Source organism: Pleuronectes platessa, chromosome 4 (assembly GCF_947347685.1).
Source record: "Pleuronectes platessa chromosome 4, fPlePla1.1, whole genome shotgun sequence".
Classification (NCBI taxonomy): Eukaryota; Metazoa; Chordata; class Actinopteri; order Pleuronectiformes; family Pleuronectidae; genus Pleuronectes; species Pleuronectes platessa.
Window position 1 is genome coordinate 6,827,394 of NC_070629.1, and position 14,015 is coordinate 6,841,408.

Here is a 14,015-nt window from a genome sequence, read left to right on the forward strand (position 1 = left end):
CATCTTTTACAAGACCACATTCAGATGGAGACAATGTTATGCAGGCAAGTTTTGCAGTGAGCGAGCCAATAGCTAAAAAGCTGAAAACCTCATTCAGAAGGAGAGGTTGTGAAGGAGCCTTGTTGCTGCTGTGGAGCAGCTAGAACCAGACAAAGTAAAATTGTTCCAAAGTGTCAGTCTGCATGGAAGAACCTTCAGATAGCAGATCACTGATATAGTACGACAAATTGATAAAAACTATTTTCGTGGGCCTATGATGACATAGCAGACATAAGATGCCTTGTCAAAGAGAAGCAGTTATAACAATTGCATTTGCAGGTTAAGTGTGATGGTGATCATAGTGTGTCAGTGTGTCCGATAATTTGGTGTAGCCCTCAAAGGCTGCTAAGTATTTGTGAATTCACAAATTAAGCTGTTGTGATATCAATCAAATTCAGTTCGGCACAGGGTACTGAATTTGTGCACATGGTATTCTGTCAACAACACCTTAAGACCCACTTTCAGTTTTTGGCTCTTAATTGTGTCTTTATTTACACATATCTATACTTTTTTTTTTATGTCACTAAGTTTTTTCTCTGCTTTTCACCATTGCTGAACCCATATTCATCAAACATTCATCTGTTAACCATTTTGTAAATTGATGATGTGGTCATGTCACTTAGTACTTTCAACAGATTTCACTAATATACTGTTATCTGAGGCTATAGCAGGAGTGATGAACACAGCAGTTTAATACCTGAAAAAGTAAGAGCAGCCTCTGACAGAGTTATGGTTGAAGTGCTCTGTCGTCTTTTCGCTGCCGTAGTCCTCACCAGGGTCGGCCCAAATCAGGTCACACATTGGCCCAAACGCAGGAGGCTCTTTAAACCGGTCTAACTATTAAACACAAAACAAAGACACACACTGATTTAGATCAATTTCTTACATGAAGGAAACCACTATGATAGAGAAGTTAATGGACTAAAATAACAATTTTATGAATTATAGTATATTTGATTTTTTTACTAAATCTATTTGTAAATTCTGAGATAGTCCAACATCATAATTACACTATTTCAGTCTCAATTTCCTGCGTCAGTGGTTGATCACTTACTTTTCTTATGTCATCTAGGCAGTTGATTTCTGGTGAGAGTCCGCCGTGTACGCACAAGAACTGTTGATTGAGCAGGGCAGCGAGGGGCAGGCAGTCAAAGGCCTCCATACAGGCATCATACACCCGTTCAGAGTATTTAATTTTACCTGCAGAAAACACATGACGACAACGTATAGTTCATCTTTGTAGCTAATCACATTTATTAATAATCTCAGTTTTCTACTCAGTTCAGTCACAAATGGCCAAAAATATTTTTCCATTTGATTTCAACAAAAGAAGCCGTATTGGATTTCACTGATTAAGATTCACTGCTGTCAGTATATAAGCTAATTTGAAGAGTTTGCTGTTGTATAATGAAACATCACTAGTCAGAGGCAAGTGATTTAGCAAACAGCCATCAGTGTTCTAAAATCACAAAGAAGAGATTAATGCAGCAACCAGAATGCATTTACTTTTATGGTACTGTTTTGATCTCCTCAGCCTCATCTGCATATGTAATTTAAATACAAGCTAATAAATATTATATGGTTTATATATATGTCAGTAAGTTAAAATTACACCCTGGCTTCTGATGCAGAGACCACAGACAGCTCCACAGCCCGGGCACAGTCTTTTCATACATGTTTGGGCCGTGAAAAGTTTATTTTACAGTTTTTTGCAGCTCTGTCAGTAATTTACTGCTCCTCTGTGTCTATCAATCACGCTGTGCACTGCACCAACTGTATAAAACAATACTGAGCCATCTACTGTGGCTCCACCCACATGGACTATAAATTCTGTTGCTTTTACGCAGGAAGTGAGAAAATCTATGACTTTTTAAATCAGGCTCTCAAATATGTGCACATTTACTGTGTACGGCTAAATGTTCCCATGCATGCAGGACCACAATAGGTGTCTAGGTGTGTGTGTGTGTGTGTGTGTGTGTGTGTGTGTGTGTGTGTGTGTGTGTGTGTGTGTGTGTGTGTGTGTGTGTGTGTGTGTGTGTGTGAGAGTGAGAGTGAGAGTGAGCAGGGGAGTCAGTGTGTGTTTGTCCCTCAGGTTCTGGGACTATCATAAATAAGCTACACAATTATCGTATATAATCAACCTCTCACAGTGATTAATTTTATCTGGGACAAATGTGATCACTAGAAGTCTCCACAAGCGAGATTTAACAGAGCCACCTCGCTGTTCTCTTTCTCTATTCTCTTCTTCCAACAATGATTCATTAACGGAAAAAAAAACTTCAACCATGTGAATATCTTAAATGTATTATCTAGGGTAGCTGGGTTCCATCCGATTTACCAAATATATTGAGATGCAGAGCTTGAATGCTTGGAAAATATCGTGTAGCCCGAGTCTGTGTAGATGAGGTGGCATGTGGGTGGGAGTGAGGTGGGGCAAGATTGTCTTTGCTTTCTGCCAGAGTCATTTTTTCTGAGTCTGCATACTAATGCTTCAACAACCTGCCAAATACACACACACTCAGTCTGTGACAGTTGAGTGTGTGAATCTGTGTGTAAATATATACATGTGTATGTGTGTGCGTGCGTGTCAAAAGCATCGACACCAGGCCTGGCTGCTCTCCATTCTCCACCAGTTTGTTGTCTCCAACATGGAAATTAATAAGCTTCATCTCCACTGTTGAGTAACGCTGATGAACTGACACATCTTGTTTTGGGACTTCCTGATGTCTCACACACTGACAAACACATCTTTCATGTGAGCCAATTATCTCATAGTTACTACTATTCTTGCAAAAAAACTGCAAACAGGCATTGCACTGCCACTCAGTTACCAATATTTGCCAAAACTAGGTTTTATTTATGCTTCATCTCTGGATGATCAATCAACCTTCTAAAGTGACAGTCGGAGCTATCTTTACTTAAACTCCGAGTAACATGTCTTACACTTATACCCTGGCTTTGTTTGAAATCTGAAACATGATAGGTAGAAGCCTCTCTGAAGTGGCACAGTGAGCACGGAGAGCAAATTAGACTGGCCTTCATATGGCTGAGAGAACCACTGTACTTACATTCCTGTTTGAAGGTGAAGTACTCTGTGAGGTGCCGGCACTCATGGTTCCCTCGCAGGAGGAAGAGTGTGGTAGTGTGGTTGATCTTGAGCGACCAGAGGTAGAGAACACACTGGGAGGACGAACAATGAGAGAGAAAAGGTGGGAACAAGGGAGTGGAAGGAATAGTTAGAAGCGCTTTCCAGACCCCGACAATCTCCTGCTGCGTTCTTTAAATGAGAAAGGCAAACTCATGTCTAAATTCATGTCTAAAAAACTGCTTATGTCAGTCGGACAGTGACTGCCAGGTTAATTTGTAGGTTGCAGATGGTTTGATTACAATGGGATGAAAATGGAAATACTGTCACACTACACTGTGCCACCAGGAGCTCTGTGCATGAGTAAATTGTTGAGCTCCACAGACAGATTCATTATTTTCTTCACACACTAATATCATAAGAAACGCTTTATCACGTTTCCCTCCGACCACATTGAATGCTCCAATGAAAAACACAGAAACTCTATAAAAACCGGGCCAGCATTTACAATCCAAATTAGCGTTCTCTAAAGTTCTCAGACCGGGCACAGCTCAATAGCTGCCACTCCGCTCTCAGCCGACTCTTAACCTGCACCAACCACGGCCTCCAGTTAAGTGGCTGGATCGAGATGTCAAGGTAACCACAGCTGGCAGGCGTGCATTCACATTAACCAAGGATGTAAAACAATATTTGGGGGAGCAAGGACTACCTGGTCTTGTTCGCTTAAGTTGTTGGGAGGAATAGTGACCTGTGAAGTCAGGATAAATGTGTGGAGGGGGCTGTTGGTGCATGCGACCTGATCTCTCATGTGTGGAGGTGGAAAGAGGGACATGGTTCGAGTGGTTGGAAGCCGAAATGGGTTTTAATGAGAGCCCTCAGTTCGAGCCTCAAGTGTAGGAGGCAGACAGAGGGAATGGTAGAAATCTTTGTATGACAGATGTGAACGCTGGCACACACACACGTACACACACACACACGTCTGGTATGTACGGGTGCGCAGCAGCTGTTAGGAGGTTAACTCCAAAGACACACTTTTGGATCAAAGACAGTGGATAAAGAAAAGCTCAAGGAATCAAACCCTGATATCTATTTTCATACATCTGTCATATGAGTTACTGACATGAGATCTGTAAAAATGAAGAGAATTTTCAGTCCTAGTCAAATCTTACAGACAAGAAACTAATTTTAAGGCTCTTTGTTTTGTTTAGTGGTGACTATACATCGGCTAATCAGACTTTATTTAGATGAGTGGAAAGAATGGCCAATTAAATATTGTAGTTATTTGACTTTAATCATTACCTTAACCGATGAATGTGCATTAGTATAGGTTGCAAACTAATTTCACTATCAATTAATTTGCTAAAGTTTCCCTCCATTAACCAATAAATTGTTTGTCAATAAAATATCAGAAAATACTGAAAAAAATCCAGTATCATCTTGAAATTCCACCATTAGTTAAATTAGGAACCATTAGGAAAAGCAAACTTAGACTTCAATAAATCCCTGCCCCAACAGCCGCGTCTGACAACTGCTATAGGCTGACTTTTCTGTGATTTGCTCGCTAACTTCTGGCCACTCGGCAGGCAGGTCGGTCGGTTAGTGACATGAACACCAGCCCAAAAAATGATCTGGTCCAAAGGGTCGTGTTTATTACATTCCTGCGAGGACCACAGACACTGGCTTATTCTTTTTTTTCCAGATTGTATAATTTATCGATGGCTATAAGATAAGTGTTTTAGAAACAACTTAGCAAACTTACCATTAAGACTAATTGCTTCGGCAGCATTGATCAAAATAACAATGTCAACGCTTGTAATTCATGTTAAACTGCAAACCGTCAGTCAGCGCCAGAAACTCAGGCTAAATGATCCATCCCTTCACTTCATCGCCTTGGTTTTAATCATATCTGAATACATGCTTAGCTACATATATAAACATACAGTCTTTGTTCCATTTAATTAGCTGCTCTATGTTAGTTGACGGCAGGATGTCAACTCTAGTCTCCTCTGTGATCACACCTATGCTTTAGCTGCAGTGTGTGGGGGAGCTCTGGAGTGACACTGATAAGCACAGTGGCTCAGACAAAGTGAAGTGCTTTTCAAGTGATGAAGGTTTATACACTTCTGTTGGATTGGCTGCGTTTCTCTCTTCAGTAGAAATAGATTTGAAACCAAGCACAGTGGCCATTTTTAAAGGTCTTCAGCGGACTCAAAGCTTAAACAGGCATCACCCTATTATTCCCTATGCTGTTTCAATCTTCTCTTTTCATCTGTGACATTTCACCCACCTCAATGTACTACCCAGTGTTCATCAAAAGCCCCCACAGGGTTCTCAAAATGTTAGCATACTGCTTGTTGACTCTTATACAACTGGCTCCGGTTTGGAGCAATACTAAATATTGCATCCCTACTTCAGGATGTCAGAAAACAATAAATTGCTGAACAGCTGAGCCAGGACAAATGCAAAAAACCCTGACACACAGAAAAGTTATTATCTCTTGTAGAGATGCACCAAAACATAGACAGTGCAATGCAGGAGAATCAAGGAGATATCAGCATTTTTATTGCTTACATTCTTCTTTCTTATTCTCACAGAAGGTGATACCTGCACTACCCACAATGCAAAACTACACACAGTTGTGTATTTGGAAATACACAAGCAATACAGAACCAGTCACTTCTTTTCAAACTCTTTCATCCAGTCATCTGAGTGAATACTAGAGTTGTAGAGTGACTCCTTACCTTACAAAACCTTAGTATTAGTATAAGAGTGTGAATGATTCGCCCAAAATTAAATAAATTAAACGATAAGCTAAAAAATAGATTACGTTGAGTGATTGTTCAAACTTTCTATTTTTATGATTTTGGCAACAATAGTAATTTGGTTAAAATCTGGTATTGTGACAGCTCCTATACCAATACAGATGGACAGTGGAGGAGACAATTAAATAGCAGGTTATGTTATTCATTTTACCCATGAATTTGTCACAAATGTATCTGCCATGAATCCAAGTTTACTATAGCTGCCACCCTCTGGTTAGGGGTCTCAGTACGAGCACTGCAACGGCCAAACTCCAGCTCTCTGTTCCAATTGTCCTTCTAATTTAGAACTGTTCCAACCAGAATGTTTGAGCTGTAGCCTTTAGACAAGTTTCTGAAATACAATTTCAAAGGTCAAAATACATTTGTCCAAGGAGCAGCAGTAAGACTTATAGATTTAGTAGCTGTACTGAGCATTAGTCACCATGTTAACCATCCAGAGAATTGATAAAGGACACATCACCATTCAATGTGTCTTCGTTACATCATATATGTTGTAACCTGTGGTCTTGTGAGTTACTCTCAGATGCAAGCTGCACAGTGTCACTTCTGGGTAGCCTAAAATCTTTTGGTTTAAAAAAAAAAAAAAAAACATTAGAAAAAATGTAAGCCTAATTAAACGGTGGGTGCTGTGCATTGTTACACACTCACAATAAAGATTGTCTAACCAACAATAGTCTGAACATGGTTAATATGTTACGACAGCAGAATGCCACAATGTAATACAGTTGAAGAAGGACACGCAACACAGGGGAAATCACATAAACATGTAAAAAAATATGTGCAAAGTGTTAAGGGCTTTATTCAACTTAACAATAAATACTTAAAACTAATAATATTAAGGAAGAGAAATTTACCTCAATACTGAAGTATCCTCGATCTACGTAGTCACCGAGGAAGAGATACCGTGTGTTACTGGGTGATCCCCCAACTTCAAACAACTTCATAAGGTCAAAGAATTGACCATGGACATCACCGCATACTGCCGGAAGACAAACACACTGCAGTTATTTGATCATGTTATGATAACCTCATCAACAATGCATACAAAGAAGTCTCTACATTTGGACATAAACACATTTTCCATTCAAAGCCAAATCTGTATTTACTTGTCATAACTGATTCTGATTTAGTAATAAGCCAAATTTGTAAATTTGTCATTAGAACCTTCTCCTACAAACTGAAATAGAGATTACACCATTTCACAGAATTATATTTATTATGTCAATAAATATTGTGATATGGAACTTAACACTGCAAATGTAAGAATGTTTTTATTAAAGTCAAACTGGACGACAGTTTCATAAATATTCAATTCAGATTTCAATAGTCTCTGTACTGATTAAACAAGTGTACAATTTTCCAAACAGGAATAATAGTAACCGGTTTCAACTCAGTTACCATGGCAGGGTATAGTTTTGATTTGAATCAATCACTGTGATTTAATTTCAGACCAATAATTTCATTTTAAATTTCAGATAATTTCTAGTGCTAAATGAAATAAAACTTAAGTCAGACATTTTCCTGAGATTTACTTTCTGAGTATGGTTGGATTGAACAGCTCAGAGGGAGCAGGTGTTTTCCAGTCATTTAATCATATAATCCAAGTCATTGACTTAACTCTGTAGCTTTATTTTGAAAGGCACTATTATGTATAAAGTGTATGTTGATTATTGTCCGGAATGGCTGTGTTAGCAGCAGTAGTATTATTGTGAATGAGTTGAGTCTAAAAATCTGGAAGGTCATGGATTTGGCACAGGAGTTGGCATGTGCCAGCTGCTGGCAGACAGTAGATAAGTAGTTATGATACAGTGTATACTCTGTTCACCACATGTCATGTTGTCTTGAAATGACTAATTCATAAGCATCCAACAAGTAGAAGTCCCAATGACCAGAGCTGCTATGGAGGAATCTGCACTGCTAGTACTGACAGGTATTTTGTAGTTATCTTTAGGGTGCAGCTCAGGTTCATGGGTAATATAGTTTCCAGTTGAAGGATGCTCTCCCTCTTTGCTATGTTGCCATACAAGTACACACTTTGAAATAATGAAATGTCCAGTGGGCATCTGGCATCTGGCAGCTTACCTGTTATAGGTGCATCCACCTCCAACAGGCACTTCTCTTGGCGTAGGATGTTGGCCCCATCATTGATGATCCTTAGAGCCACATCCTCTTCAACCCTGCCCTCCTTGACAAGATGGTTGCGGAGCAGCTCTGCATTGGGTTTGCCATCTTCAAACAGCTCTTTTATAGTCAGCTTATGTTGCGGAGGGTATGGCACAGCTGGGAACAAAAACAAGCAACATTGTTTAGAGCAGACATTTTCCAACTCGTGCCCCCTGAGGAGGTGAGCTTTAATTCTGTTTGACCTAAATTCCCTCAGAATGTTAATCATCTCCAATGTCCATCATGAATAAATGTCCATAAATTATTTTAGAATGAGGAAAAAGGGTACTTCAAAACTTCTTCTATTATCAAAGTAATCGAGAGTAACTGTCTTTACATTTATGGCAACATTACTAATAGCCATAATGCTAGCAGCTAATTCTGCATACTTTTAAATGGTGCTAACTTGCCAAAATGCAGAAAAACAAGGACTGAAGTTTGAGTTCAAAGTAATCTACTACCCAGCAACATATGTCGTAGAAAGCCCCTAAAATATGAGTGTAATTGTATAACAACATGACTATCTTCCCTAAATCAAAATAGGCAAAGAAGGCTACTAGGAGTTACAAAATGCATTCATATTTACTATTCTTATGTTGCATTGCAGAATGTTAACATGCATTTGATACTTGTGTTACAACAACTCTCTCTCCACCCTTTTTCCATATCCATTTTTTATAGCATGTGCAGTTTCTAACATGTATAATGTCATCATCACTGTCATTATCTATCTATCTATCTATCTATCTATCTATCTATCTATCTATATATATATCCAGCTTGCTGTACATAATTTTTCATATAAACCCTGCATGCTATAAACATAATAATAATAATAATAATAATAATAATATGCATCTATACATATCCAGTATTCTTTAAATTGTTCTACTTTATTGCACAACCTATACTGTTTACAACATAAAGAACCAGTGGACTTTTCTATGTCTATGGAAGTGCAATGAAAGTGATGTCAAATGTTTAGTCAAATCCATTGCATGTGTACAACCCAGGAAAAAGCAACACTAAGCAGAAGAAATCTGTTCCATCTCAGACGGCATTTAGTAAAGTTGTTATCATGACAGGTGACATGAGCACTGACTCAGCTAAGGTGAAGTTACTGGTACAGGAGGAAGGACTCATAGACCTACATGATGAGGACATGTGAGAGATGCGCAGGACAGACGGTAAGAAGCCCCGCACCTCTCTTGACCCACCGTCCCTCAGTAATCTGCTCCACACCACCTACACAATCCTTTTACTGTCACCACAAAAGGTCAACGCTTTTGAGGCTAAGACCTGAAAGCTTCATGATCAAAGCACAGTCAAGGGTGCTACAAGTAAAACTCCTAAATGTATCACCGTCTGATAGAGGATCCAGCAGTGGAACACAAGTGCAGATAAGAGAACACAGCAGCTACCGATGAAATGGTCGTAATTCATTAAAAACATCACATACTTAATTAGGAAAACATCACTTGAAGAAAAATACAGTAAATAGTATAACGGGTAAATGTATGAAAAATTGCCATAATTTCATAAAACACCAGTAGCAGATCGTAGCAGACTAAGCTGCGCTTGTTCAAAACAATAGTAGAGTGTGATCCAAGCCCTGTCACTTCCAGGGCCTGCGGGGTAAAAGGGATTACAGCTGGTGTACCTGATAACAAGCCAGGCACCAGGCACACAACAAATATATTATGGCACCAATTAAATATGGTGTAAATCTAGTCAGATGGCTTTTTCATCTCATTTGAAAGGCATGATGAAACCTTACATGGAAAAGTGAAAACATAATATTAGTGATTAAAACGACTGTGTTTAGAGAGCTACATAAAAAAGCAAACATACCAAAGTACACGCTTGCACTGATCGTTTCGTCCTGGATTACTGCTAGCATCAAAATCAATTCACAGGTCGGTGCACAGGACAGCCTGTATCATAAATACCTATATCAGCTTGTACAGATCAGCAGTACTCGTGGTGATAAGCGTGGCAATAAACAAGAAAGAAAGAGGGAGAAGGAGAAAGACATTCTGAAAATCTTTTCACACCCACACAGAGCAAATTAAAGTGCACTCTGAAAAAAGCATAAGAGTTTTTAGTGTGGGTGGGTTTGCTAATCAGTGATGCAGAGGCAACTAATGTTTTTCTCACTCAGAACTATAAAGGGTCTGAACTTGAGGAATATTGAGTTAAGATTCATATCTTCTGTTATTTCAAAGAAATATTTGATACACACTAAAGCAACGGCTGTGAAAATAGAGCTGCAGGTGTTTGACTATGTGTAGGAGGTGATGCAGGTAACTGATTTTATGCGACAGTCTATAGTCTGGCGTGCAATAGAAATGTATAGTTCCTTCTTGGCTAGCCTGTGCTGAGAACAAGCTGTCATGCATTGACCAGTGTGGTATAAATAAACAGTAAGTGCTCCCAGGCCTACGAGGCACGGCCATGAAGAGAGCTCTGAGATGAGGTACGAGCCTTAAGAACAGATTAGGTAAAGCCTCTATTAGCAAGGGCTTCCAGATTCACGGGCTGTTTACCTAAAGGCCTTGACACATAAAAGGAAGGCTCCTGTATGGACAAAGCAGACTCTACGAAAACATGATGACAGAGACTAGGATACTTTGCGGGTAATGAAACGACCAGACCATGAAACGTCCCAGGAAAAAAAGCCACGCTGACCAAATTTACAAGTATTAACCTGGAGGCTGGCCATCGTTTTTCAGGCTCGACAATAATAGCTTGACTCAACGCTAAAAAAACTGAACACCTACAACCTCAACAGGAATAAACCCACCACCACCTCCCCCCACTGCCAGCACAATGAAGGCTGGACCAGTCTGTTCAAACACAGATACAAATGAATGTCTGGCTGAAAAGTAAACCGCATCACTCAATCCAAACAGACGCTGCTGTGGGCTGGAAGAAAACAACGGAGCAGAAAAAGTGAGGTGATCCACTCTGGAGGATTTTTTCCAGCAACCAAGTGAAGAAAAACTTTTTTTTCATGAATGATCAGCTGCCACAACCCCGAGACTGGCTTCTTATTAGAAACTGCCTGGCCTAATTAGCATTAATGTTTGATGAACTCTTCAAACCATAGACACACAGTGGGCCACTGCTGCACTGCATCAACACCCACACCGTCTGGCATGACAACAGACGACTCAAGAGACAAAGACGCTACTATCTGCCGTCCTGCCCACAGAGGATAATATTTTGGACAGTGATACGAGCCAGCCGCTAGAATATGTTCGCCATTGTTTCAAAATCAACACAATGGGGCGGGATTGAATTACAAAGATGCGGCTGGATAGAGATGAATAGAGCGGACTGTGACTGGATGAATCATGAAGTCCACTTCAGATTGGTCTAATTATCACTGAATGCATTATCCTTGCAAGCTAAATAGCCCGGCTTTGAGTTTTCTCATCATCTCGGTCAATAAATCCATGGGTGTGGTAGAACAACCCAATCTAGCCTCTCTCTGACTTTTATCTTTTTGACACAGAACGACTGTTGGAAAACAACCATTGTTTCTGAAACCACAAGCCAAACCAAGTCTTGTCTTCAGTAATAACAGGTAGCAGCATACACCCATTAGTCTGCAGTATAATCACACAGAGCCTGGGGACAAAACGTCAGATCCAATGACCAAATGATTGAGCTTCCAGGTCGATTGTGATATGCAGAAGTAGAGTTTAACTGTTGACTTACACAACCAGAGCAGCATTAGTCGTAGGTAGTCTACCTGTTAAGTCCTCTGATGGCCATTAGTTGCACTGGAAGAATCACTGCTGCTAACTGGCAACAAGGTTCCTCCAATAAGGAATTTGAAGAGCCCACAGCAAGGATGTCTTCAACCTTGTCTACATTTCTTCTGTCTCCTTCCCCTTCATGTTCTTGTTCTATACTCTCTCCACAATGTGGCTGGCCATGTTGGGAACATCACTGGGGAGATTCTTTCCACAATTAACTCACCCTCTCCCTACTGGCTCACACTTCGGCATTCCAGTCCTCTGGCAGGACACTCTCCCAGTGCCCTTGCAGACAGACATGGATGTGGGCTGCGTTGGCATTAGTTAGGTATGGAGGTGACAGGGGTGGGGTTTGAGTTCTCCCTATCATTGACTCTCTCTCTCTCTCTTTCTCAGCTGTGGCCTCTCGGTCTGTGCTCTGCCTGCCCTGTCCCGTCTTGTGTTGGTGGGGGCAGACACCACAAACGGAGGCCGTGCATGTCCCATAAGCCACGACCTCAGTGTGAAGGAATCCATCTTGTTGATCGCTGCTGGAAACCTGAGCAGACCTTGGGTATTCTTGTGAGTAGGCAACAACTGCCTGATGAATTAAGATTTCATCCACCCTAAATGTCAAGGAGATCAGGCACCGATATAGGACGCCTTCTCACCTTTGATTTCTGCTGTGTGGTGGTGTGTTACACATGCCAGTGGACAACTGTGGACCGACCTCTGTGAAGTTCTATCATTAGAACAATACTAGAAAAAGATGTAACCACAGGTATCTCAGGGTCTCCTGGTGTAAAGTGGATGGTTATGAAGTCCTAATTGATATGATAACTGTAGTACTGATTAAAACACATGATAGATATAGAGTTATGAGAGATGGAGCTTGTGTTATGTACGCCTAAGGGCCCGGTGCAGTTATGGCACACGTCTCCTGGAGAGGATTAGACAAAGTTATTGTGCACGCCACAGGTGGCTTCAACTCGATCCGTCGGGGCGATTTGGGGATGTGGGCGGTGTGCAGGATGTGACACTCACCTTTTACCAGCCGCTCTGTTGTGGACTGCTTCTCCTGTTTGTCTTTGTCCTTCCCTGACATCTTTGCTTCAACTGGAGGCTAATTGCGAGGGTGGGAATCTTGATGCAGCTCTCTCGCCAGCTAGCCCCGAGGACAAGCTAGCACCCTGGTGTGGCTGTCAGCCCCGCGCTGGCTCCCGGCTGAAGCGGTCGTTTCAGCTCAGCTCTTCCCCAAACAAACACGATCCGAGAAACTGACGAAGGAGCTCGAGCACTTGTTGTTGGTCTGGCTAATTAACTAGCTAGCTGGCGGCGACATTAATGCTAGCGACTAATTACAGCACAACGTAGTATTCTTGACACAGAGTGGCAACGTGATTACAAATAATAATAAACACGCAGAGGTGGCAGTTCGCTGGGTGACATGTGTCCAGCACAGCAAACACTACCTGGGTGTGTTAAAGAGGGAGGCTGCCGCTAGCAGCTAATCCGATTTAGTGGCTCTTTCCCCGCTAGTTAGCCAGCAAACATCTTCACGTATTGGAGATTCTGCGGGCAGCTAAAGACAGAGGAGGGGCGTCTCATCTTCTGTAAGGTCCAGACAAAAGACACGCGAACTGAATACGCGTCAACACCGAGAGCTCCTTTCCTTCCCGAGCTGCTCAGCGCGTCTTGACAACGGCTCCTGCTCCTTCACCTCCTCCTGCTGCTCCTCCTGCTCCGGGATTAGACCCTAATCTGACAGAGTGTGAGGAGCAGCTGTGGATCTCCTCCAACATGGTGGAGCCCAGGTGACGTGACTATGGAAACGTAACACGTGGGTCACTGGGTGTGTTCAGAGGCTCAAACGTTCACATCGGAGGCTCCCTGGTTCTTCTGAGGGTGAATGCTTTCCACTGTAGAAAAGACGGAATTGACTTTGTAACTGTAAGCTGAGCTTGATCTGATCATCTTTATTCTATTCATGTCTAACCATAACCGTACATGACAAGAAGCCACAGACAGAGCAATACAAGGAGGACAAGAACAGGGAAAACAGGCCAGTTATTATTATTGCTGTTGTTGTTGCGGTTGTTAGTATTACTTTAACCATTTGGTTCACAATGAGGGAGGTTCAAGAAAATGTAATATAAATATAAT

At 41.2% G+C, this 14,015-nt stretch overlaps 1 protein-coding gene across 2 annotated transcripts in view; it reads right to left on the reverse strand.

Moving 5' to 3' along the window:
- Nucleotides 1–13,684, reverse strand: part of ppp3cca (protein phosphatase 3, catalytic subunit, gamma isozyme, a) — a 25,697-nt gene extending 12,013 nt beyond the window's left edge. For both annotated transcript variants that reach the window (XM_053421865.1, XM_053421864.1), the window contains exons 1-6: nt 12,897–13,684; nt 8,029–8,226; nt 6,801–6,925; nt 3,108–3,219; nt 1,094–1,239; nt 737–876 (exon numbers count right to left, since the gene is read on the reverse strand). In XM_053421865.1, the coding sequence (XP_053277840.1) occupies nt 737–876; nt 1,094–1,239; nt 3,108–3,219; nt 6,801–6,925; nt 8,029–8,226; nt 12,897–12,957 (782 nt within the window). In that variant the 5' untranslated portion in view covers nt 12,958–13,684. The remainder of the gene's footprint in view (nt 1–736; nt 877–1,093; nt 1,240–3,107; nt 3,220–6,800; nt 6,926–8,028; nt 8,227–12,896) is intronic.
- Between the last annotated feature and the right edge of the window lie 331 nt (nt 13,685–14,015).